Here is a 27,385-nt window from a genome sequence, read left to right as displayed (position 1 = left end):
CAGCGGAAGGGGCTATAGGCGGGTCTGAGAGAGGCGTGATGACGTCGCAGGATGCGGGCGTGACCGCCCGTGAGGCTTTGGCGGGATTTATGAAAGTCGCGCGTCGCTGACCGGGTCCGAGGCAGAGCTGTGGTGTTCCCAGTAGCGCGGCGGGGAAGGCTGAAATTTGCTCCTGTTCTTCATAGAAGACCGACAGAGGAGCTGCGACGGGGTTCGAGCCGGGGACGGGGGTTCTTGGGGCGTGTGCAGAGCCGGCCGCCGGAAGGAGCGCGCGGCCCAAGCCTGCGGGACGGGTGAGTGTGAGCGCGGGCGGACCCCCACACGGCCGCTCGGGTTCGTCAGCCGGTGGCCAGTGCTCCCACAGCTAGCTTTGGGGTCCCCTCTGCCCTGAGAAACGCGAGCTTGGCGGCGCTGGGCCCCTGCCTGGGACCAACCGGCCGACGCTAACCGGCCCACTGAGTTCGATGTCGAGAAACCGAACCCTACTTGACGCTTTTGTTTTGAGACCCGGGCTCGCGCCCTACTCCTGGCGGGGCTCGAACTCCTGCCTCAGTCTTCCAAATGCTGGGATTACAGACTTTGAAGTTCATTTCTGTGGGCCCGCGGCAGGAAGCCGAGAGCCAGAGAGAAGTGCGCACAGCTGTTAAATAATAGGGCCAAGGCCAACAGATTCTTGGTTGCTGTGTTTTGTGTTTTGTTTTGTTTTTTTTTAAAGTGGAGCATGGTGGTTGAAATTTCTCACTGGAGAAATGACGCTGCCGAAAAGAGCTCTTGTTGCAAAGGACCCGAGTTCAGTTCCCAACACCCACATGAACCACCCATGTCCAGTTTCCGGGGGTCCAGTGATTTTTTTTGGAGACTGAGGTAGGCGTTCAGAGATTGTGTAAACAACAAAGTAAAAAACTGTAAAGTGCAACACAAATTTCTAAAGAGAATCCTGCCTTGCTGACTCACCTCTCCTAGAATCCTAGCATTTGAGGGGCTGGGCAGGAAGATGGCAGTTTCAAGGCCAACCTGAACTACTGTGGAAGAGCTTGTCTCAGGAAGAAAGTGAAGTAGGGGCACTGGAGAAATGACGCTGCCGAAAAGAGCTCTTGTTGCAAAGGACCCGAGTTCAGTTCCCAACACCCACATGAACCACCCATGTCCAGTTTCCGGGGGTCCAGTGCTGTCTAATGACCTCCACAGACACCAGGCATGCTTGTGGTACCCATACATATATGCAGGCAAAAGACTCATGCACAAAAAAGTAAGTCTAAAAAGAACGTTCAAAAATAGCAATAAAGTGAAGTATAAAATACAAAAACCACACGTGCGTGCATACATGAATTGTTACGAAATGAATGCATCTGTGTAATAATCAATGTCGTCATCAACCTAAAGACCTCTGTTATCCTTCCTTGTCTAATATTTTCCCCTCACCTTAATTGCTAAACAGTGATTTCTAATAATGCTCACTAACTTGGCCCCTTTTCACAAGACATTGTTTAGGCAGAGTCTGACTTTGTAAACCAGTCTGAACTTAGGATCCTGCTACTTACTGTCTCTGCCTCCTAGGTGCTGGCCTACCGCAGAGTGCCACCGTGCCGGCCATTTTTTGCTTTTATTTATTTTTTAAATACTTTTTTGTTTCTTAAGATTTATTTTATGTATATGGTACTCTTCTGCATGTATGCCAGAAGAAGGTATCAGATCACATAGACGACTGTGAGCCACCATGTAGTTGCTGGGAATTGAACTCAGGACCTCTCGCAGAGTTGCCAGTGCTCTTAACCGCTGAGACAGCTCCCCAGCCCTTTTCTTTTATTTTTGTTTTTGGATCTTAGCCCAGGCTAAGGTTGAACTCAATTTCCTGATTTTGTTTCCCTAGTGCTTCCCTAGTCTGTTTTTAAGCTTCATGTAAATATACCAGTAGTAGTGAATGTTTGATTGTTCCCACAAGTGCTTGCCAACACTTGCTGTTTTATGATGTTATGTAATTCTTTAGAAGTACTTGCTTCAGACAGTGCAAAGCATTGTTAGAAGTGAAAGGAGTGTTGCATTTCTTTCTAAATGATGTACTTTGAAAGATAAGAACTTTCTTTTGAAAGTGTACTTCTTTAGAAGCTTCAGTTAGAAACGCACATAAATATTAATTAGTAATATTTTACGAACTTTGGAGTGGGTGTGGCGGCTTCTGTTTGAGACAGCCATATTATGCAGCCCAGCCTGTCCCTGAATTTGGGGCAGTCTTCCTGCCTCAGCCTCCTAAGTGCTACTGCAGGCATGCGCCACCATACCAGGCTTTTTTTCTCCTCTTGTGGTTCTAATTTTCTTGGTTACTGATGAGATTTCATGTTTGCTCATGTTTTTGTTGTGGAGATACCTTCCTCTTTAATTATCTAATTTTTGTTGTCTTTCTATTTCTTATTTGAACGAGTTCTTTATGTTTGTATTTTGATTACCCACCTCTGATTGTATGTGGCAAATATTTTTTCTCTGATTGTATGTGGCAAATATTTTTCAAAATCAAATGATTTGATTCTTCGTGTTCTTGATGTCTTTGGTGGTTTGAAGTTTTGTTGAATGATTGATTAAGACAGGGTTTTAGGTAGTCTAGGCTAACCTCAAACTTGAATGACCTTGAATTTCTAATCTCCCTGCCTATTTCCTAAATGCTGGGATTACAGACATGCCTACCGTGATTACAAGACATGCCTACCGCGCCTGGTTTTATGCAGTGCCTGGTATCAAACCCAAAGCTTCATGTATGACAGGCAAAGACTACCAATTGATCTATATCCCAAGGCTTAAAAGTTATAAATTTAAGTGTAGTCAGAGCTAAGGGCTTATTTCAGTAGTTGTTTAACCTGTTTAGGGACCCGAATTCCATCTTCAGTGCTGAAAATAAAATAATATAGTCAGATTTTATTTGCTCTGTGGTGCTGAGGATTCAACTCAATGTCTCTTTCTCCTAGACAAGGACTTGCCCTGTTTCTAGCCTGTGTTTTCCTGTTAGATTATTGTTGCTTTGTGTATTCTAAGAACATACAAATATTCTGGTCCGGGGAGATGACTCAGTTTTTAAAAGCACTGGCTGCTTTTCCAAAGAACCCAGGTTCAGTTCCCAGCTCACAACTGTAACTCCAGATCTTAGATCTGACACCCTCACACAGACACACAGATAGACAAAACACCAATGCACATTAAAATAAATAAGAGTAAAAAAAAATTCTCTGTTTTGAAATTTTACTCACTATGTTATATGGGAAGTCTTGAAACTTTCTGCCTTGTAAAAATACCTTTTTTTTTTTGAAAGATCTGTTTGAATAAACTATCGACTATCGTTAGCTACACACAGCCCGCAGCTGTAGCTTAGACACACGTACTTTTTAAAGCTTGTTTTTCTGTGTATGAATGCTTTGCCTCTATGTCTATGTAAGCATAGCACTCCTGTCCTGTGCATGCATGGTCACAAGAGGGTGTTGGGTCTCCTGGAGTGATAGACAGTTACGAATTTTCATGTGGGTGTTGAGACCTGAACCTGGATGCTGTTCAAGAGAAGCAGTTGCTCTTAACCTGTGGCTAGAGAGGGCTAGCTGTAATTCTTCAAAGGTTTGTTGGAAAACTAAACTTGCAGTTCGTTATTACCCCAAGAGTATTTTTCTAGTGTTCATTCATACTGGTGCCTATCTGTATATTTTAGTCATGGCTATGCAGATGCAGCTTGACGCAAATGCAGATACTTCAGTGGAAGAAGAAAGCTTTGGTCCACAACCTATTTCACGATTAGAGGTATGTTCTTAGTTGCTAAGTATTTACTTACAATGCTGTCATACAGTCTTCTATGAAATGGAACAAATTAACCTTTACAGAAATTAGGTTGGGGTTTCAGGAGCTTGTCAGTTTCTACAGAAAAGCACAGAATTGTTATTAAGACTTATAATAACAGGATTGTTAGAGACATATTATGACTCTACTGGTCAAGTCTTTTGACAATTTTCTTCCTGCACTGTTTTCTCTCTAAGAGCTTAACTTTAGAAACAAAGGTCTAGTATCCCATGGTGGAATCTCAGTGCTAATTATACTAAGTGTTAAAGTGCTGACGAGGGAATTAGTGGTGTAACCCAGGAATGCACACACTTGAACGTGCATGTGCACATACACCACACACACACACACACACACAAACACACAAAAAGCAGCAGGAAGAATATTAAGTACTAAATCTGTACAGTATTTCTGTGAGTTTGCAACGGCCCCAGTGGGAAGGTACACCTTGATCTTCTGTCTTTGTTTATATAAATTTTCCAATTTACCCAGACTTCAAGACTTTGGAAACGCTGGGCAGTGGTGGCATGTATCTTTAATCCCAGCACTCAGGAGCAGAGGCAGGCAGATCTCTGTAAGTTCAAGGCCAGCCTGATCTACAGAGTGAGTTCCAGGACAGGCTTCAAAGCTATAGAGAGAAACCCTGTCTTGAAAACCACAAAAAGGGAAAATAAATATATAAATAAAGACTTTGGGAACTACTTAAATGAGCTGAGCTTGGTGGTACTTGCTTCTGTGATGTGGGATTCCCCTCTGTATGCTGTGAATACCATTGGTTAACAAAGAAACTGTCTTAGGCCTGTGATAGGGTAGAGTAGATCTGGGGGGTGGAGACAGATGAACTAAACTGAATGCTGGAAGAAAGGCAGAGTCAGGGAGAAGCCATGGAGCTGCAGCCAGAGACAGAGAAGCTGGAACCTTGCCTGTATGCCACAAACCTCATGGTAAAATATAAAATAATGGAAATGGGCTAAATTAAGATGTAAAAGCTAGCCACTAAGAAATTAGAGCTAATAGGCCAAGCAGTGATTTAACTAATACAGTTTCTGTGTGGTTATTTTGGGAGTCTGTGTGACCTGGAACCAGACAAGCGACTTCCTACTAGTGAAGCAAAAAAGATTCAGGAGTTCAGAGTGCTTTGCTTCTTATCAGGCTTTGGCTTCATGAGACCCTCTCTCAAACTTTGTGGCACTGCTTCTCTGTGGCTCCTCCATGGCCTCTAGATCAGTTCCTTGTTCCAGGTTCCTGTTGCTATTTGAGTTCCTGTCCTGGCTTTCTTCCGTGAAGTTCAGTGATGTGGAGAGGTGTAAGCCAGATAATAAACCCTTTCCTCCCCATGTTGCTTTGGTATTGTGCTTATTACAGCATTAATAACCCTAAGATATTATATATAAATGTTTTCCTGCTTGTATGTATATCACGTGAATGCCCGGTATTTGTTTAGGTCAAAAGAAGGCATGGGATCCTGTGGAACTGGAGTTGCCAGGTAGTGTGAGCCACCATGTAGGTGCTGGGAACCCAGGCTGGTCCCAAAGTCATTGTGTAGCTGAGCTATACGATATCGTGCCTATTTCTCATAGGCCCCATGGGGGGGGGTGATTTTTTTTTTTTTTAAGATTTATTTCTTATATATACAGTGCTCTGCCTGCGTGTATGCCCACAGGCCATAAGAGGGCGCCAGATCTCATTAGTGATAGTTGTGAGCTATCATGTGGTTGCTGTGAATTACTATTATTATTTGGTTTTTTGAAACAGGGTTTCTCTGTAGCTTTGGTGCCTGTTCTGGAACTTGCTCTGTAAACTAGGCTGGTCTTGAAATCACAGATCCGCCTGAGCAGCCAGTGCTCTTACCTGCTTGCTGAGCCATCTCTCTAGCGTTCTATTTTCTCCATCCTAATGTCGAGCAGAGCTTTCCAGTCATTGTTCTTCCAAAAGGATATTGCTATGCCAAGGTCGCTCTGACTCTGGGGCAGTCCTATCTGTTTGTCCTAGCACTGAGTGAAATAACCATTTCTGTATGCCTGATGTGGAAGGCATTAGAAAACGCTGCTTCAAAGTTGTGTGGAGGATCAGTATACCAAAGATCATTTCAGGTCATAGTATGAAAGGTTAGGAGTTATTAGGTTTTTTTTTGTTTTTGTTTTTGCTTTGGTTTGGTTTTAGTTTTTTGAGGTGGGGCTTCTCTGCATAGCCCTGGCTTATCTGGAACTCACTGTGTAGACCAGGCTGGCCTGGAATTCAAAGATCTTGCCTCTACCTCCCATGTGCTGGGATTAAAACCGTGCACCACCATGTTCTGCTACTAGTTTAATCTCAATTTCATCTTAACATGCATGAATATAGTGCTAGTTTAAAATTCTTATGTGTGTAGTAGTATATGTGCATATGGGAGCCAGAGGTCACCTTTATTGCTCCCCAGGAGCCATCTTACCTCCCTGTTTTTGGAGGGGAGGAAACACACATACTTTTTAGCCTAGAGTTTACTGGTTGGGCTAGGCTGGCTGGCCAGTGAGTCAGGAATCCACCGGTCTCAACCTCTTTGGGTAATAGCTACCACATATCCCTATTTCACTGCCTCCCCAGCCCAAAACTAATGAAAAAGTTATAGCTTGTTATTCAATGATTCATATATAGATTTTTAGAGGTTTTACATAATTTAGTGATCTTCAAATACCTCTCTAACATGTACTGTCTGTATTAGACAAGAGGCCTTAGTTCATCCATTGTTTTCTTACAGCAATGTGGCATAAATGCCAATGATGTGAAGAAATTGGAAGAGGCTGGTTTCCATACGGTGGAGGCTGTTGCTTACGCACCGAAGAAGGAACTTATAAATATTAAGGGAATTAGTGAAGCCAAAGCTGACAAAATTCTGGTAAGTCTAGCTTTGTGATGGTGGGAGGGCAGACACGATAGTGAGAATAATTAGTGTGTTAACAGTATATAATACCAGAGCCGGGATAGGGCCCCATTAAAATGTGTGTATTTTCTGTGTATGTACGGAAGGTGCACTAGGGATAGATGCACTAAAATATTAATGTCATTATTCCCACATAGTAAGAATATGAACTGGTTATTGTTTTGGTTTGATTTTTGTCTCTGGGCTGGGAATTGAACCCAGGACTTCATGTATACTTGAAGTACATGCTCTGCTACTGATCTGGGCTCCAGCATTTATTTTCTTTCATTTTTATATTTTATTCATTTTATTTTATGTGTATGTTTTTCCTACAAGTGTATTGTTGCAGAATAATCTTTTTGTACACTGAAGATATGTCATTAATACTGGCTTAATAAAAAGCTGAATGGCTGATAGCTAGGCAAGATTTCTAGGCACAGAGGATGATGCTGGTAAGAAGGGCGGAGAAGCCAGGAGTCGCCCGCCGACTGAGGACTGAGAGGGAACAGACATGAAGGAGAGGTAAATCCATAATTCATGTGGCAACACATAGATGAATAGAAATGTGTTAAATTAAGTTATAAGACTTAGTTAGAAACAAGTCTCACCTATTGGCTGAGCTTTCATAATTAATAAGACTCTGCATTTTTTGTGAGCTGGTGGCCCAAAGAAAAATCCGTTTACATGTATATGTGCACCACGTGTATGTTTGGTGTCTGCAGCAGCCAGAAGAACATATTTGATCCCTCTGGAACTGGAGTTACAGACATTTGTGAGCCATCATGTGGGTTCTGGGAACCAAACCTAGTCCTCTGCAAGAACAGAAAGTACTCTTAACTGCTGAGCCATCTCCAGCCCAAGTTTTTGTTTTGTTTTGTTTTGTTTTTTTACAATTTTCTGACATTGCTACATTTTTCACAATAAATAGGTTTTACTTTCAAGCCCCAAAGCTATTTTATTGCATAAATATCAAAGTCCTGTATTAAGTTCCAGTGTGTATACCCCATAACTAAATTTATCATAGACGGTATCTTCCTATCATTTGCTTAAGGTATTTTTATTTGTTTTGGTTTTTGGTTTTTCGAGACAGGGTTTCTCTCTGTAGCATTGGCTGACCTGGAGCTTAACTCTGTACACCGGTGTGGCCTTGAACTCACAGAGATCCACCTGCCTCTGCCTCTGCATCTGGGGTGCTGGCATTAAAGGCACGTGCTGCCACCTCCACACGCCCATTTGTTTTTGTTTTTTACTATAACAAATGACAAGTGATTTTATTGAGCTGGGAATTGTGGAACACTTGAAAGGCTGAAGCAGGAGGATTCCCTGAAGTTCATATTCATTCTAGACCATGTAGTTCCAGGCAAGCTTAGGCTACAGGAGACTTTATCTTAAAAAACAATAGAAAATAACGACTTGGTATGGTGATGCACACCTATAACCTCAGCACTCAGGAGGGTGAGGCAGGAGAGTTGTGAGTTGAAGGAAGCTTGTAATATACAAGATCCTGCTCCAAAAGTATATAAAAATAAAAGCCACTGATGTTATTACTGTCTCAGCTGTATATGGGGTAGATATTCAATAACCCTTTTTTAAAATAGTATTTAATGCTTTCAAACACTATCAGATGCTTTTTTAAAAGTTTTGTTGCCGCTGCTGTTATTGTTTAGATACCTCAGGCTGGCCTCAAATTCAAGGTAACTAAAAACAACTTTGAGCTGGTCTTGTTTCTACCTCCCTGGTTCTGGGAGTACAAGGGTACACCCTGTCTTTTTTATGCAGCGCTGGAGTGAGCCTTATGCATGCTAAGTGAGCACTATACTACTAAGCCACAAACTCTTCCCATCTCTCATGTCCTTATTTTGCCTTTATAATACACTATGAAATAATGCAGAGGTATTGAAAGAGAAAATTGAACCTGCATATGGTGGTACGCCTTTAATCCCAGTACTCAGGAGGCAGAGACAGGTAGAGTTCAAGGCCAGCCAGCCTGGTCTACATAGTGAGTTCTAGGACAGCCAGCACTACATAGTGAGCTCCTGTCTCCCAAAAAAAAAAAAAAAGAAGAAGAAGAAGAAAACAGAAGAAGGAAATAGAGGCAATAGAAGGCAAACATGGTGATACACACATGTATGATTGCCCCCACTCAAGTTCATGTTTAACATTCAAATACTATATACATGTATGATTTTGTTCTTAAATTTTTTAAAGATACATTTTATGTATATTAGTGTTTTTCTTGCTTGCATGTATGTACAACATGCCCATACTTGGTTCCTGCAGAGGTCAGAAGAGGGCGGATAATCCCCTGACACTAATTTTAGGTGGTTGTGAGTCACCAGGTGAGTGCTGGCAACTGAACCTGGTCTTCCACAAGAGCAAGTACTCTTAACTACTGAGCCAGCTCTTTATCCTGTAAGTGTATAGTTAGTTGTTATTATTGTAAAGATTTATTTACATTCATATGTATGAGTGATTTGCGTTCATGTACTTAAGTACAGTGTGTGCTTACCTGGTGCCCATGGAGGCCAGAAGTTGGTGCTAGGTCCCTTAGAATGAGAGTTATGGACAGTTGTGAGCCTCCATGTGGATCTTCTGCAAGAGCAACAAGTGCTTTTTACCACTGAACCATCTCTCTAGATACCTAGATGTTTAGTTTTATTGGCCCATTATATTAAGACTGATTTTTCTACCTATAGTACAGTTTTTGTTACTAAAGTGAGGTATAAATTTTATTTGTATATACTTAGAAAATCAATAATTGGTCAGTTTTGCTCTGCTATTACTAGATTCTTTGGTTAGTCACATAAATAATAAACTTTGTAAATGTTTATATGCTAAGCCATACCATTAAATAATCAAGTGTTTAAAATAAGAAAATGTGATGTGGCTGGAGAGATGGCTCAGTGGTTAAGAGCACTGACTGCTCTTCCAGAGGACCTGGTTCAGTTCCCAGCACCCACATGGTGGCTCACAACTGTCTCTGACTCCAAGATCTGACACAGTCATACATGTGGGGAAAACACCAATGCAAATAAAATAAAAATAAATAATTAAAAAATAAAAAGTAGACAATATGGGGCTGGAGAGACGGCTCAGAAGAGCACTGACCGCTCTTTCATAGGTCCCAGGTTCACTTCCCAGGATCCACATGGCAACTCACAACTGTAACTTCCAAGATCTGACAACCTCAAACAGACATACAGGCAGGCAAAAGACCAACACACATAAAATAAAAATAAATAATTAAGAACAGACCAGATGATGGTGGCTCATGCCTTTAATTTCAGCACTCAGGAGGCAGAGGCAGGTGAATCTCTGAGTTTGAGGCCAACTTGGTCTATAGATTAGGTTCCAAGACAGCCAAGACTACACAGAGAAACCCTGTCTCGAAAAACCAAAACATAGGGATGAAGAATTAATATAAAGTGAGAAGTCTGGAATGGTATATGTCCTTGTTTTGCAAAGCAGAATGTTAAGAGATGACTGAACAGGAAATAAAATATAAAGACATACTACACTGGGGCTGGAGAAAAGGCTCACAGGTTAAGAGCACTGCCTGCTCTTCCTGAGGTCCTGAGTTCAATTCCCAGCAACCACATGGTGGCTCACAACCATCTGTAATGGGGTCTGGTGCTCTCTACTGGCCAGCAGGCACACGTGCAGGCAAAACACTGTATATATAGTAAATGAAACTAAATCTTTTAAAAAAGAGACATATTACCTTGTCACATAGATAAGTCACATATGTAGGATTCTTTTTTAAAGCTGCTGTGGCATTTCACTCCTGTCACCCTAGCACACCAGTGTTTTCCTGTCCTGTGCCTGGCCTTTCCTACTATACATGTGGGTTGATCGTCTCCAATGCAAAAACAAGAGGTGAAATGTGCGGAAATCTGAAATTTTTTATCAAAAACCTCACACTCCAGGAGTTTCAGATTTTGGACTATTCAGTGGATTTGCAGCTGGTAAAGTCTATCCAAATAACTCCAAATCGTCTAAAGTCACAGTCCAAAGCATTTTTGGTCCCAAGTTTTCCAGATACTAGTTTCTTTACCTGTGTTAAACATTATTGGTTTAATTTTTCTTAATGTGTTCTAGACTGAGGCAGCTAAATTAGTTCCAATGGGATTCACTACTGCAACTGAATTTCACCAAAGGCGATCAGAAATCATACAGATTACTACTGGCTCCAAAGAACTTGACAAACTGCTTCAAGGTATAGTAGTCCCTTTCCTATTTTATGAACCCTGATAAACACAGCTGTGCAAACTCGAATGTTGGTGTGGAACCTGTTAGATGGGGTATGACATAGAGAAGGGCGAACAGGAGATTTCTTCACCGCCGTGACTGGCTGATTCTGCAGGTTTGCTTTTGTAAGATTTTCTTAGTTTAGGGCTTTGTTTGTTGGTTTGCTGGCTTGTGTTGACGTCTCATGTTCTGGGCTCATTTGGACATATTGTGGGTTATAGGAATGCCAGCTTTCCCACTGATGCTGTATTATACTACAGCTGAGAAAAATGGAGACCCTGGAGGAGGCTAGGTGAAGATACCTGTAGATTCCTTTCTCACCTTCCAAAAATCTAACATCATTTTAAAAATACATGGTGATTTAAATATTTTTTTCTTATTTTTGGTGGTTTTAGGAGTTGAATCAGGAGCCAAGGATGTCCTTAAATTCTTGGTCTTCTTGCCTATTCCCCTAGTACTAAAATTTGAGATTATAGGAATTAGTTAGTCATACTAGCTCTGTCTTTTTTTTTCCTATAATTTATTTTATTTATTTTATTTTTTTATTTAGTAAAAATTTCCGCCTCCTCCCCTCCTCCCATTTACCCCCTCCCTCCTCCACTCTCCCTCCCTCTCCTGTCTAGAGAGCAGTAAGGGTTCCCTGCCCTGTGGGAAGTCCAAGTTCCTCCCCCCTCCATCCAGGTCTAGGAAGGTAAGCATCCAAACAGGCCAGGCCCCCCCAAAGCCAGTATAGCTCTGTCTTATAAAATACTAAAATTGCCTGTAAATTAAATAACATTAGGTTTGGTTTTGAAACACTGTCTCGCTCTGTAGCTCTGGCTACAAATCCTCTGCTTAAGGAAATAAGTATGATTGTGCATATGTTTATATATTTATTTATTCTAATACAAGATTGAAATTTGTTGACTTGTTAAATATAATGGAGGAAGACAGACCAATAGTTCTGCAAGTGGTGGTTGCCTCACAACTCTGATGACCTGAGTTAGGTCCCTTTAATCCACAGAAGGAGAGAACCTTCCGTGATTCCCCGGAGTTACTCTCTGTCTTCCACATGTGAGCTGTGGCATATGCCTGCCCAGACTCCCACACATCATATCACACAGTACTGATGATAACAAAATTTTAAAAACAGGCAGTGGTAGTGAGTATCACTCCTCACTCAGGAGGCAGAGGGAGTCAGATCTCTCTGAGCTCAAGGCCAGTCTGGTCTACAGAGTGAGTTCCAGGATAGCTAGGCCTACAAAGAGAAACAGTGTCTCAAAAAGCCAGAAGAAAGAAGGAAGGAAAGAAAAATTTAAAAACAAAAAAAACCCATAGAAAGATTGAGCCCAGACTCAGGTGTACTTCTCGATACAAAACATTCTTTGTTTAGCTACTTGGAGTATAGTTTGTTAATATTTGTCCATTATAATATTACAGTATAGCTACTTTGTTTATACTACTTGGAGTATAGTTTGTTAATATTTGTCCATTGTTAATATTTGTCCATTATAATATTACAGTATAGCTACTTTTTTTATACTACTTGGAGTATAGTTTGTTAATATTTGTCCATTGCAGAGGTTGGCCTGGAACTCACAGAAATCCCTCTGCCTCTGTTTACTGAGCTCTGGGATTAAAGGTACCCCCTTGTCTGTCTGGTTTTGAACTCTACGATCCCCTTCCCTCTAGAGCAGCCAGGGCTGAGACCCATCTAAAAACAAAACAAAAAAACCAAACCAGATGATGACCTCATGGCTCATGCCTGTAATCCGACCACTTAGGATATGAAGGGAAGGGGATTGGGTGTTTAAGTCATCACAGCTACAGAGGGAGTTATGGCAAGCCTGAACTACATAAAGCCCTGTCTCACAAAAAATGAAAGGTTCTTATTCCTAGTATTTATTGACTCGATTAATGGTGGAAATAATATTTCTTGGGACGATTATTTAATGTCCTTGTGCCTGTTTTCTTCAAGATAAGACTTCGTATCCCTTAGGCTTTTAGTTACATGAGTGATACAGGTAAGTACATTGGACAAGGAGATTCACATGAAATGGTGAATACTGGATTGTTTTAAAACTGCAGAAGCTGCTTGTGGGCTTTTCAGGATTGAGGTTTTTTTTTTTAATATTTCTTATAGTTTTTTAAAATTTATTTTATGTGCACTGGTATAAAGGTGTCTGATCCCCTGGAACTGGATCTTCAGACAGTTGTGAGCTGCCATGTGGGTGCTGGGAATTGAACCTGGGTCCTCTGGAAGAGCAAGCAGTCAGTGCTCTTAACCGTTGAGCCATCTCTCCAGCCTCCATGATTGAGTTTTATAACTTGATTATGGTAACAATTATATGAAGCTATACATGGAATAAAATTGCCTAAAAACTATAGCAACACAAAAGAATGCATGTATAAATGGAGACTTGAACATGCTGGGGATTTCATGAATGTCAGCTTTTGGTAGAAGTTGACCTGAGGAGACAAGGTGATAAATGCCCAGAACCTCTTATATACAAAATAAGCTGTAATTGTTTTAAAGCAAGTGGGATTTTTATTTATTGTTTTTATTTTATTTTTTGTGGTAATTAAGAATTGAATCCAGGGCCTTTTATGCTAAGCAAGCATTCTACCATCAAGCTACAATGTATTGTGCAGGCTGGCCTTGAATTTCCTATATTTCTCAGACAGGCTTTGAACTTTTTTATTTATTTATTCTCCTGCTTCATCTTTCCACATAGCTGGCCTGTAGGTATGTGCTAGTGAGCCTAGCCCGCTTTCCCCCCCCCCAAAAATGAACAAATTACCAATTATTGAAAATGGGGGACTTTAGCCAGGCAGTGGTGGTGCATGTGCATATCTTTATTCCCAGTACTTGGGAGGCAGAGGCCGGTAGATCTCCTGTGAGTTCCAGGACAGCCAGGGCTGCTACACAGAGAAACCCTGTCTTAAAAAAACAAAAGAAAAAGAAAATGGGATCTTTTTCAGAACATCCATGTGCTCCAGGAACATAGTTTCTAAACAGTTATTTTATGTGGGGTACCTTTTACTCTCATAGGTGGAATTGAGACTGGATCTATCACAGAGATGTTTGGAGAATTCCGAACTGGGAAGACACAGATCTGTCATACATTGGCTGTAACATGCCAGGTGAGTTACTGGGGTTCAGGCTAATCAGATCAGCAGGCATTGCTTGACTCATGATATCTGCATGCATCTGTTAGGATGTAAAAGGTTCTTTCTCTGGAACCCCATAACCGGTTAGAAGATAATTCCTACTGAAAATCATTCCACACCATAAAAATTTCCAGATGACTGACTCAAAATATTTTCTGACCGTTTCTTCTAGATTTACCTGCCTTTCTTCATTGGTCTAAACTTTATTTATTTATTTGTTAGTTTATTTATCGTCTATTTATTTCTATGTGTATGGGTGTTTTGCTTGCATGCATATCTGTGTACCATGTTCATGCCCGGTGCCTTCAGAGACCAGAAAAGGCACCAAACCACCAACACTACCACCACCCCAAACTAGAAATAACAGCAGTTGTGAGCTGCCATGTGGGTGCTGGGAATCAAACCCTGGTCCTCTGGAAGAATAGCCACTGCGCTTAACAGATAAGCCATCTCCCTAGCCCTGCAGTCTACACTTTATGTCTCAAAAAATATGTGTAGCAATAATAACCTGACATGATTCATTAAACTCGGTATCTTTTTTAATAGAAACGCTTTTTCTGTAGTTTTTTGTGTAGTTCAGAAACTACACGTGTGTTTCTGAAGGGTCAAATGTCTAAGCACCCGCAGGGAAAGGGTCCAGATGTCTTCATCTATTACTCTCCACCTCAATTCCTTTAAGACAGGCTCACTCCCTGGACTTAACGCTCATGGTTTGTTTGGCTAGACTGGCAGTCAGCAAGCCTGGGTTATTCTGTTTTTTATAGCACTGGGATTGCAGGTTCCAGGGAGACTACACCTGACTTGTTAAATTGGTCGTGAGATCTAAACTGAAGTCTTCAAGATTGTATGATGTACAATTTTCTTTTTAGACAGCGTTTCTCTGTAACTTTGGATCCTGTCCTGAAACTCCCTCTGTAGACCAGGCTGGCCTCGAACTCACAGAGATTCACCTGCCTCTGTCTCCCAAGTGCTGGGATTAAAGGTGTGCATCACCACTGACTGGCAATAACAGCCTTTTTATAAATATTCTAAGGGGCTCAATAGCTATAGATCTTTGTTATTTTCTTTCACATAATGCTAATTCATTAATAGTTGGAATAATTGCATGATAGTAGTCTCATAGCTGGGACCAGAAATATGAGAGAGCTCACTAATTAAATTAAAAAATTATCTGTTATTATAACTCATATTTTCTTGACTTAATAAAATGAAATTCCCTGTATTAGATCTCTAATAAAGTACTAGAACATTTCACATTTGTCTAAGAATGTGTGAAGAATTTATACCACAGCATTATTAAAATAGTAAAAGTGATAAATAACACTCATTTCTATAAAATAGAGATAAATTACAGTACTAAATATTTATGGGAACACTTTTAACCTAGCCAAGCATGATGGTGCACACTGTCATATGCACCCAGGAGATGGTGAGTGTGTGGCTCTGCAGTGAACTCTGTACCAGTTCGCCATTAAAACAACCACCACCTGCACTCAGAAGGCAGAGGCAGATGGGACTTTGAGTTCAAGGCCAGCCTGATCTACAGAGGAGTTCCAGGTCAGCCAGGGCTATTACACAGAGAACCCCTGTCTTGAAAAACCAAAAATAAATGAATAAATGATGTTTGAAGTCCACCTTATTCCTTTGAGGCAGAGTCTCTCCATGAACCTAGAACTCATTGGGTTTTTTGTTTGTTTGTTTGCTTGCTTGCTTGCTTGCTTGCTTGCTTGCTTGCTTGCTTGCTTGCTTGCTTGCTTGCTTGGTTTGCTTTTGGTTTGTTTGTTTGTTTGGTTGGTTGGTTGGTTTGGGCTTTTTTTTTCCCCCTAAACTGACAGGAAGCTCAAGTTCTGCCTCTGCTTCTCACAACACTGGTTGAGCCACCATTACTCCCTAAGGACTGGTTTGTTTGTTTATTTTGGGGAAGTGTCAAATGTTGCCGAGGCTGACTTCAAATTTACTAAATGGCTGACCTTTGATCCTCTTCGTGAGAGAAGGGCCACCACTACCTGTTATCAAATGTTTGACATTTGAACTGATAAGTCCTTTTATTATTTGTGTTTTGAGACAGGGTTTTTCTGTGTAGTTCTGAAATTTATTCTGTAGACCAGACTGATCTTGAACTCAAAGAAATCCAACTGCCTCTGCCTCCCAAGTGCTGGGATTAAAGGTGTGCGCCACCACCACCTGATGAACTGAGGAGTCTTAATATGTAGTTTTATCACGTACTTTGTACTGTTTCAAAGTAGTACAGCTCTGACAAAACACTAGCTTTATGTGCTTCATGTCTGTTATTAACTTGTATTATGTCCTGCTGCCTCTGATTGTTATTTTTGTTTCTTTTTAGTGTGTATGGGTGTTTTGCCTGTGCATGCATGTCAGTATATGTCTGGTCCCCATGAAGGCCAGAATAGCATTTGGATCCCTAGAATTAGTTACAGGGTTGTGAGTCACCAGGTGGGTTCTGGAAATAAAAGCCGGGTCCTCTTAACTGTGGAGCCATCTATATAGACCTTGCTTTCTTATGTATGTATTGGTGTTTTGCCTGCATGACTGTATGAGGGTGTCCGATCCCCAGGAGTTGGAGTTACAGACAGCTGTGAGCTATCATGTGGGTGCTGGGAATTGAAATGAGGTCCTCTTTGAAGAGCAGGCAGTCACTGGTCTACCTCTCCTGCCCCATGCTCTTATTTCCTGACGCAAGGTCTCATACTATGACCCAGCCTGTCTTGGAACTTAGTATGTGTTTCAGGCTGGCTTTGATCTCCTGACTTAAAACATACTCTTGTCTCTGCCACCTGGATGGGAGTTTAGGTAGGTGTGACCCACCATTCCCAGTTCATTATTTTAAAGCTGTTTGTTTATTTATTTCCTTTTTTTGGTAATTGTTATGATTTTTTATTTTTTTGAGATAATAATATAGTGTGTATATGTTTCCAGGATTGAATTGTTGGTTTTCTTGGTTGTCTGGTTGGTTGGTTGGTTGGTTGGTTGGTTGGTTGGTTAGTTTTTTTGAGACAGGATCTCTCTGTAGCCCTGACTATCCTGGAACTGCTCTGTAGACCAGGCTGCCCTTGAACTCACAGAGATCCTGCTTCCCTGGTGATGGGATTAAAGGCTTGTTCCATCCCAGCACAACGTGTTAAAGTGTTTAACCCTATGTGGAGTGGATTGGATTCATCATGTGGACCTTGGCGCACTGTATCAGAAGAATGATGGTTCCCACTGTTTCTTTTTTCCCTCCAGCTTCCCATTGATCGTGGTGGAGGTGAAGGAAAGGCCATGTACATTGACACCGAGGGTACATTCAGACCAGAACGGTTGCTAGCAGTGGCTGAAAGGTAGGTCACTAAGTTAGAAGGATGTGTTTAACCTGTTACTAGAGTATTTAGGAGTGTTAATGTGTCTAGAAAGCGTCTCTTTGCTGTACATCCCAGTTGTAATGCTCTGTAAATTCTCTCAGGCTGAATCAAAAACAAGATCCAAATATATATTGTCTTCCAGAGAAATAAAAAGCTTGAAAAAGATAAACATAATCAGAAACCAAAAGAGAAATTAAAAGACTGCAGCAGCCTCCTCCCCTCCCCCAAAAAACTACTACAGATGAGAAAAACTTTTTTTACCATGTGTATTTGTATAGGCATGGACATGCCCATGCATGTGCACACATGGAGGCCAGAGGACAACTTCCAGGAGTCGGTTCCTCCATCCACCATGTGGGTTCCAGGAATTGAGCTCAAGTTTGGTGCCAGTCTTCTGAGCCACCTCATTTGCCCAGGAAGAACATCTATAATTAAAAGATCAGTTCATCAGGAAGGCATGATAATTTATTTATATTTATTATATAATATTTATTTTTATTTTAAATGTGAGTGTTGCCTGCATGTATGTCTGTGTACTGTGTGCAGGGATTACATATGGAGGCCAGAAGAGTGTGTCAGATACCCTGGAACTGGAATTATAAATGGTAGTGAGCTGGGAGTGGGGGTGGTGCATGCCTTTAATCGCAGCATTTGGAGGCAGAGGCAAGTGAACCTCTTTACGTTCAAAAAAGAGTAAATGCTTGTGAGCAAGCCACACATGTGAGTGCTGGAAACTGAACTCAGACAGTAATCACTTTTTGTTTTGGGGTTTTGGTTTTTTTCGAGACAGGATTTTTCTGTGTAGCCTTGGCTGTCCTGAAACTTACTCTATAGAACAGGCTGGCATTGAACTCATGTGGTATACCTGCCTCTGCCTCCTGAGTGCTAGGAGTAAAGGTGTGCTCCACCACCACCTGACACCATACCTATTAATATCCAAGACTACATCACCAAATTGAAATCTGAAAATCATGTCAAAATTCTAGCAAGCTTTTTTGCAAATTAACAAACTCATGTATAAGATTTATGTAGAAAATAGTTTCATTTATTTATTATTTGTGTCTGGGAGGAAGGTGTTTTGTCTGCATGGGTGTCTGTGTACCATAGTGCCTGGTGACTCCAGAAGCCAGAGAAGGCACTGGATATCCAAAGTTGGAATTTTGGTGTACATTATGGTTGTGAGTCATTGTCTGAGTGCTGGGAATTGAACCTAGAACCTCTGGAAGAGCAGCCATCATCCTTAACTACTGAGCCATCTCCAGCCTGAGTCTTCAACTTAAAACTCATTATAAAACTACAGTAGTCATTACAAATGATTATGTCTTAAAAATAGATATGCAGCTAGGGATATAGCTCAGAGATAAAGTATTTGTCTAGCTTACATGAGATCCTAGGTTTGATTCTCATTATTGAAAAGAAAAGGTATGTGTAGGGAGAGTTACTAAACAGGCATGGTGGCAGGCCAGCCTAGTCTGAAGGCTACATAAGACCCTGTTGATTGATTGATTGATTGATTGATCGATAGATCAGTTCAATGGAACCGAATATAAAGTTCAGAGTAAAACTTTATAGCCATTGGATTTTTCTTTTACTTATATATTGAGGGTTTGTTTTTTTGTTTGTTTGTTTTTGTTTTGGCCTTGGGTTTTTTGTTATCATTCTTGTTGAGTTTTATTTTGAGACTGGATTGGCCTGGCTGTCCTGGAAACTGATATGTAGACTCAAAGATCCTTTGTTTTCTGCCTCCTGAGTGCTGGGATTAAAGGTTTATACCACCACACCCAGCTTATGAGGATGATTTTAATTTGAGAGAGAGAGGGAGGGAGGGAGGCCCCCAAAGGTCTCCCAGGTAATTCTGTAAAACACTATGCAAGTGTTAGTTACACATCTTGCTGGAGCCAAAGAGGTTTCATCCCTGAGAGCAAAGGGTCTCCAGAAGTTTCCTATACTTCTGGATTCTACACTTTTTTACAAGTTCTTACTTGAAATGAGGACCCTGAGGCACAGAGGTCAAGGGACTGACATAAGAGCAGACTGCAGGGAGAAACCTGGACCAAAATCTATCCTCTTTTCTGTATCTTCTAGCTGGCCTGGAAATTACAGAGGTCCACCATCCTCAACCTCCTAAGTGCTGTTTGCACTTCTTTTACAAGACTATAATTCCTCTAGGGAAATGAGCACGCTTCTACACCTTTCCATTGCAATTTGTATATTGATCAAGCACTGAATAAATACTGTTATTTTTATCCGCACCCTAAACAAGAGAAACATCTACAGTCACTTTTGATCCAAGTAATGTTCTATTTGTTCTCATTTTTTGTCTTATAATTTAAAACATGATGTTAGGACTGACAAGATGGTTTAGTGGGTGATGTGTTTTCTGCTAAGCCTGACCACCTCAGCTCAGTCCCCAGGACCTACATGATAGAGTGAGAAAGCAGACACCTGTGGCTGTTCTGACCTCCACACATGTCATGCAGTCTGTACAACAACGTGTAGAATTTTTTTTTAATTTTTAAATTTAAATGGTATTTAAATGAAATCTAACGGGCTCTAAGTCTTTGGGAGCTTGTGTTTATGGTTCTATCAAGGGTAAAAAGTGGGAGAGTATTATCTTTGGGCTATGAGTCAAATAATATAGTAATTAGGAGATATATATTTTCTTCATTTAGATCATGGCAATAAGGAGGAAATACATATGAATTCTGCTGAGTATGATAATGTATACCTGTAATCCAGTACGAGGGAGGCCTAGGCAGGGAAATCTTGAGCTCAAGATCAGGTGGAGTTTTATAGTAAGATTGTCTCAAAAAAGGAAACCAAGGGCTGATCCTAGTGGCGCACACCTTTAACCATAGTACTCAGGAGGCAAAGGCAGGCATCTCTGTGAGTTCAAGGTCAGCCTGGTCTACAGAGCAAGTTTCAAGACAGCCAGAACTACACAGAGAAACCTCGTCTCAAAAAAAAAAAAAGAAAGAAAACCAAAAAATGGGCCTAGCATGGTGGTAGAAACCTATATTGTCCAATAAGGAAAATGGAGGCAGGAGGATCAGGAGTTCTAGGCCATCCTCAGCTAAGGCCATATTGTGCTAAGAGAATGTCTCAAACAAGGTAATTATGATAATGCACTCATAATCTAAGCACACCAGAGGCAGAGAAAAAATTATTGAGTTTCAGGATACCCTGAGCTGCATAAGAGTTCTAAGCAAGCCAGAGCTATATAGTTAGACCCTGTCTCAACAACAACCAAGGGCTGGGCATGTTGCTACAAGTCTTTAATTCCAGCAATTGGGAGACAGAGGCAGGTGACTCTGAGTTCCATGCTAGCTTAAACATAGTGAGACCCTGTCTCAAAAGTGGGGGGAGGGGGTGTGACAAAACAAGTTTTTATTTACTTTTTCTTCTCCAGTGTTAAGAATCAAGCTAGATTTTAGAAGCGCAAAAGGAAGAGAATTACATCTATTTTAGAGGTGAGGGGAAGCTGGCAAAGTATGGTCTCTAGGCACTTGCTATTCAGCTGCTCTGGAGACTGGGCCTTGAAGATCCCCAGAGCCCAGGAATTTGGGGCTAGCCAAGGAAACATAGTCATATACCCTCAAAAATTCTCAAAAAATTTATAGCAGGCATTTGGCTGAGTCTCATAGATGGGGAGATTCTATCTTTGAAAGTAGTATATATGAGCGAAATTGTTGGGTTTGGCATGATGATGCATGCCTTTCTTTAATTCTCCCATTCCAGACATAGACAGGCAGGTGTCTGATTTCAAGGCCAGCCAGGGTGACAACATAGTGAGGAGAGAGAGAGATTGATTCTTACTTGAGCCACCTTGAGCACTTCTATCTTAGTTGACAATCATGAAGTTGAGAGGATATAGATCATTCTATGAAAAGAGATACATACTTTACTGTTTCTAGAAGCGAAAGAAAACAATCTTTGAGGCATAAATATGAAAGTGTCATTCATTTAACATAACTAACCTTTGAATGGATTGTTATTTTTGTTTATCCTAATTCTCTGTAGTTCTTGGCTTTTCCAGGAGAATATTGTTACCTCATACTTGAAAATTTCTCGTTGTAGTTAGGAGGTCAAAAGAATAAATTTATTTTTAGGTCTTGCTTCTAGTCTAAAATAGTTGTTGCTGTCATCTCTATAACTGGTTTGCCTATATCTCTAATAGGAAGGAAGTCATATTTGTGGGTCTTGAAACCACTGGGAACGCTACTTCTTATCTATTTGGGTAATAGAAGTATTGGGTATTAACTTCTCATGTGCCTGAGTTCTGTCTGAAGCCTAAAAATCTCTTTTCTAGATACGGTCTCTCTGGCAGTGATGTCCTAGATAATGTAGCATATGCTCGAGGGTTCAACACAGACCACCAAACCCAGCTCCTTTATCAAGCATCAGCCATGATGGTAGAATCCAGGTATGCTTTCAATAAAGACATTAAATGTGTCACCACAGCCTTTTTCCTGAATCTAGGCATTTGAATATAGGGAGATTTAAATTTTAGTGGTTGTTTTTATATTTCTTTCTCTCTTTTGTGTGATTTTTTGTGTGTGTGTTTGATTTGGTTTTGTTTTTTGTTGTTTTTGGGTTTTTTGTTTTTGTTTTTTTCAAGACAATATTTCTCTGTAGCTCTGGTTGTCTTGGAATTTGATCTATAGACCAGGCTGGCCTTGAACTCAAAGATCCACTTGCCTCTGCCTTCCAGGTACTGGGATTAAAGGTGTGCGCCCGCCATGCCTGGGAGTGGGTGTTTTTTTTATATATATATATTTTTTTTTTTTTTTTGCTTCCCCTCCCCCCCCAAGACAGGGTTTCTCTGTGAAGCCCAAACTGTCCTGGACTCACTCTATAGACCAGGCTGGCCTTGAACTAAGAGCTCCACCTCCCTTCCACTTCCCAGGTGCTGGAATTAAAGGTGTGCACCAGTACTGCCCAGCTTTGTTTTTTGTTTTCAATATAATGATATATTTTTTGGTTTTATTATTAAAGTTTTTTTTTACTTTTGTGTGTTCCTATAAATGTATGCCTTGTGTGTGGGGGTAGAGGTCAGAAGAGGACTAGAATCCCTTGGAACTGGAGTTATAGGCCATTATGAGCTACCTCGTATGGGTACTGGGAAATAAACTTGGGTCTTCTGAAAGCCGAACAGCTGAGCCATCTTTCCAGCTCCAAGTTCCTTTCATTCCAAAATATTTTTATGTGTATTTTGTGTGTGACGTGTAAGTGTTCATGTGAGTGTGGGCATACATATGAAGTGGCTCACGTGCAGGTTAGAGGACAATTTTGGGTGTCAGTTCTCACTCTCCACCTCTTTGAGACAGCATCTCCATTATTCTCTGCTGTGTGTCCAACCAGGCTAGTGAGGCCACAGGCTTCTAGAAACACTTCCCATCCTACAGTGGAAGCAGGTCTGAGGTTACAATCCCTGTAACCTCAGTGACTTCCTTGGTCCTCCCACTTAGAGGCAAGTACTTTACCCACTGTCATCTACTCTTGTTCTTTGTACAGTTGCTTTACGGTTTCAGTCAAGTCACTAGTGAAAAATGAAGCTATGGCATTTTTTTCTAGAATGCATAAGGCCTTGTTTTTAGTCTCAAGTGTTGTGAGAACAAAACCCCAGAACTGCTTTTGGTCAAGTCTCGTGTGGTAGTTTGAATGTAACTGATCCCCATAAGCTCACAGGGAGTAGCACTATTAGAAGGGGGGCTTTGTTGGAGTAGGTATGGCCTTGTTAGAGGTACACTTTCTGCTACCTGGGGATCAAGATGTAGACTCTCAGCTCCTTCTCCAGCACCATGTCTGCCTCATGCCACCATGTCACATCATGATGACAATGGACTAAACCTCTGAACTGTAAGCCAGCCCCAATTAAATGTTTTCCTTTGTAAGAGTTGTCACCATGGTGTCTCGTCACAGCTATAGAAACCCTGAGACTCCTGCCAAAATTAAAACAGAAGATACCCACCAAAGGATGTCTCAGATTGGGCATTTTATAAACATTTTAATAAAACGTGTGTTTGAACTAGGAAGTCGGTGTCAATAGCTCATATATTTTATATATGAGCTTGCACTTGGGAGACTGAGACAAGTATCATAAATTTCAGAACAGCTGGGCTACATAAATAACAAAAAGAAGAAAAGTGGAAAATATACAATACTTGTAAAATCTTAGGGTAGTGGGGAAGAGAAGATTTTAACAAAGAACTATTTTTTCTTGTAGGTATGCACTGCTTATTGTAGACAGTGCTACTGCCCTCTACAGAACAGACTACTCGGGCCGAGGAGAGCTTTCAGCCAGGCAAATGCATCTGGCCAGATTTCTGAGGATGCTACTGCGACTTGCTGATGAGGTAAGCTATAGTAAAGAAACCAAGATTTCAGTGGCTACAAACTGCAGGAGCCTTCTGAGGACATTAGTACCTTGTATTATCAAAGATGAGCTTTAGTTAGCCATTGATTTGTTGTGAGTGTTAATGTTTTGGTATGTCACTGGTAACAAAACTGACATTCTTTCCCTCATCAGTTTGGTGTAGCAGTGGTAATCACCAACCAGGTAGTAGCCCAAGTAGATGGAGCAGCCATGTTTGCTGCAGATCCCAAAAAACCCATTGGAGGAAACATCATTGCCCATGCATCAACAACCAGGTAAGGTGATGACAGAGGCTTTCTGGAATGGATGTCATAAACTTTGATACAGACTTCCTGGCCAGGCAGTGGTGGTGCATGCCTTTAATCCCAGTATTTGAGAGGCGGAGCCAGATGGATCTCTTTTGAGTTTGAGGCCATCCTGGTCCACACAGTGATTTCCAGGACAGCCAGGACTGTTACATAGAGAAACCCTGTCTCAAAAAAAAAAAAAAAAAAAAAAAGAAAAAAAATTTTCCACTTAAACCCTATTAAAATTGTTATAGACATTTAGGAAGCCTCACTAAATTTGTTTTGGTTGATACAACTGTTTGCTTTGCGGATGGAGAGATGACTCGGTGATTATGAGCATATTCTGATCTTGTAGAGAACCTGAGTTCAGTTCCCAGCATCTCCATCAGGTGCTCACAACCTCTTGTAACTCCAGCTCCAGGATATCCACAGCTCTGGCCTCTGCCCTCGTGTGCACACAGACACAAACACCTATGTATAATTAAAATCTCTTGGTTGTGAAAGAAAGCATGAATATTTGATATGCCTCCCTAATTATAAAATAATGTTTGCGTCTTGAGCTTTTCAATAAGGGAGTCATGGGAGAAATTAATTCCTCCAAGTAAGAAGTAACCAAATACACTAAAAAAAGATCCTAAAAATCCTCTTAGGAAGTTAACGCTTGTCTGAAAGAGTTCTGGAATAGGAACAGAATTGTTTATAACTTGGTGGTTTTTTTTGTCTTTGGGTCAGGCTGTACCTGAGAAAAGGAAGAGGGGAGACCAGAATCTGCAAAGTCTATGACTCTCCCTGTCTTCCGGAAGCTGAAGCCATGTTTGCCATTAATGCAGATGGAGTGGGAGATGCCAAGGACTGAATGACTGGGGCCTTTTTTTCCTGGTTAAACTTTTAAATGCTGTAAAGCTAATGAAGAGGACAGCTCCCTGGACTTCTTCAGGCTCTTCCTGGTGTGACTGCCAAGGCATGGCTTCCAGAAAAAAATTATTGTATCAGCTTTCTGGTGGCAGAAACAGCTGGGTCAGTATTTAAACTGACCTGAACGCTCATTTCTTATAGAGTATATTAATGTCTGGTTTCTTTAGTGTTTAGAGGAAAGATAGGAAATAACAGTATCAGTCTTAGGTTTCAAGAGAAGTAAAACTGGAAAGACCTGAGTCTCCTCTCACTTCTCAGTAATGGTAAAATAAAATGCCTGAGATGTGTAACAGTACATTCTTTTTCTGTATATGTAAGATGCAAGCTTTAAAATTATATGCTTGAACTCTCACATAATTTAAAAATTGCTTTGGTTAAGGAGTCTTCCATGAGACATGCTAGACTATCAGCCCAGTGGTGCATCTTGTTCTTGAAGCATTTATCTAAATTGTTCTATTAAAAACTCAGGGGGAAAAAAAAATAAAAAAATAAAAACTCAGGGGGCTGGAGAGATGGCTCAGTGGTTAAGAGCATTGCCTGCTCTTCCAAAGGTCCTGAGTTCAATTCCCGGCAACCACATGGTGGCTCACAACCATCTGTAATGAGGTCTGGTGTATATTGTATACATAATAAATAAATAAATATAAAAAAGAAGGGAGGGCTGGTGTTTAAAAAAAAAAAAAAAACTCAGGAGTCAAATATTGGGGTAAAACCTGATAGATCAAGAAGGAAGCAGAGGCCAGGCACAGTGTGGCTCACGCCTTTAAACCTAGCACTCGGGAGGCAAAGGCTGGGTGATCTCTGAGTTCGAAGCTAGCCTGGTCTACAGAGTGAGTTCTAGAACAGCAAGGGTTACACAGAGAAACCCTGTCTCAAAAAGACCAAAAAAGAAAGTGGCAGAGTAACAACCAGTTGACCACACTTCCCAGATCAAAAAACCCATGAATCTTTCTAAGCCCCTCCCTACTTCTTTCTGTGCCTCTCTGTCAATTCCTGGGTCCTCCAAACTCTCCATGGCTAATTCGGTCAGCTAGTCACTGACTTCACCCTCTGGTTCAGGATTAATTTAGTGCAGTTAAATATTCCACAATATGTTCTTTTAAGATTTCTCTTTTGCATATTTGTTCTGTAGCTGCTAATAAAGTAGCTATGTATGGTAAGTATGCTATTTACAGGAGATATTTTCATGCAAGCTGAGTATTGCAGAATGATCTCCATATCATTGGGTACCGAGTAGTGATGATCAAACTAAAGAAAGCCTACATTTAGATTAATCCTTTGGCATAGGAATGAGATTGCCAGGCTGATTAACTTCTACGTCTTCTTTCCTGTGGTCTTTGTTTTTTATTCTCTAAGTCTTGTGTTGCAGAGGGCTGACAGTGGCCAAATGATTCTATTTTAGGAATATTTTCAGAAACTGTAGTTCCTTTTGGATTATTGTGTCTCGTTAATAAAGTATTTCAAAACAGATTTAGAAGGAAGCGCAAAAGCAATGTCATTCAACTTTGACAGAAAAGCAATAGAATAGGAGCCCTGGAAATGCCAGCAGCTGCCAAGAGGTGAAGAGCTAGAGAAGTCGGCATGTTTTTTAAGTTAGGCATAGAGTCGCGTGGTGGTGGTGCACACCTTTAATCCCAACACTTGGAAGGCAGAAGCAAGCAGATCTCTGAGTTTGAGGCCAACCTGGTCTACAAAGTGAGTTCTGGGACAGCTTACACAGAGAAACCCTGTTAAAAAAAAAAAAAAAAAAAAAGTTAGGCATGGAGATGAGAGAAACAGCAAGGAGGCCAGAAATCCAGGGAAAGCGTGCGCAAGTTTTTGACTGATACTCAAGGGGAAAATTACATCTATGAAGAACCAGCCCAAGCCTCCGATCTGAGTTTAGAGGCACCCAGGACACCAGTGACACAAAGCTAGAACTAAACAGCTCTAGCCCGGCCAGGGGCCCGGCCCAGCACTTTTAACTAAAAGTGCTTGCTTGCTCTGTCAAGGACTGAAGCTCGGTTCCCAGCACCCGTATCAGGTAGCTCACAAACAACTTCTGCTCCAGAGGAATCTAACACTACACATAATTTTTTATGTGTGTTTTCCTGCATGTGTGTATGTACATTACATGTATGCCCAACTGGTGTCCACAGAAATTGGAAGTCATCAAATGTCCTGGAACTGGAGTTACAGATGGCTTTGAGTCACCTATGGGTGCTGGGAACTGGGCCTGGGTCCTGTAAGCAACAACTGCCTATAACCATTGAGCCATCTCTCCAGATGCTAGTTCATGGATTTTGGGGGGGAAGGAGGGTTCAACACTCCTAGAGTTCTAGGGCAGCCTAGTCCAGGAAGA

At 41.1% G+C, this 27,385-nt stretch overlaps 2 protein-coding genes across 3 annotated transcripts in view; one reads left to right on the top strand and one right to left on the bottom strand.

The window, feature by feature from the left end:
* The first annotated feature begins 260 nt into the window (after positions 1-260).
* Rad51 (RAD51 recombinase) lies at positions 261-25,412 on the top strand. Its single transcript, XM_038330182.1, has 10 exons — positions 261-293; positions 3,686-3,774; positions 6,548-6,685; positions 10,808-10,925; positions 13,989-14,080; positions 17,351-17,445; positions 21,776-21,889; positions 23,693-23,822; positions 23,996-24,117; positions 24,862-25,412. Exons 2-10 carry the CDS (start codon positions 3,688-3,690, stop codon positions 24,983-24,985), a joined length of 1,020 nt encoding a protein of 339 aa, XP_038186110.1. The 5' UTR covers positions 261-293; positions 3,686-3,687; the 3' UTR covers positions 24,986-25,412.
* Positions 17,716-27,385, bottom strand: part of Rmdn3 (regulator of microtubule dynamics 3) — a 32,607-nt gene continuing 22,937 nt past the window's right edge. For both annotated transcript variants that reach the window (XM_038330180.1, XM_038330181.1), the window contains one exon: positions 17,716-17,891. In XM_038330180.1, the coding sequence (XP_038186108.1) occupies positions 17,871-17,891 (21 nt within the window). In that variant the 3' untranslated portion in view covers positions 17,716-17,870. The remainder of the gene's footprint in view (positions 17,892-27,385) is intronic.

The sequence above is a fragment of the Arvicola amphibius genome, chromosome 5 (genome assembly GCF_903992535.2).
Source record: "Arvicola amphibius chromosome 5, mArvAmp1.2, whole genome shotgun sequence".
NCBI classification, from domain to species: domain Eukaryota; kingdom Metazoa; phylum Chordata; class Mammalia; order Rodentia; family Cricetidae; genus Arvicola; species Arvicola amphibius.
This window is presented reverse-complemented; position numbering and strand designations above follow the sequence as displayed.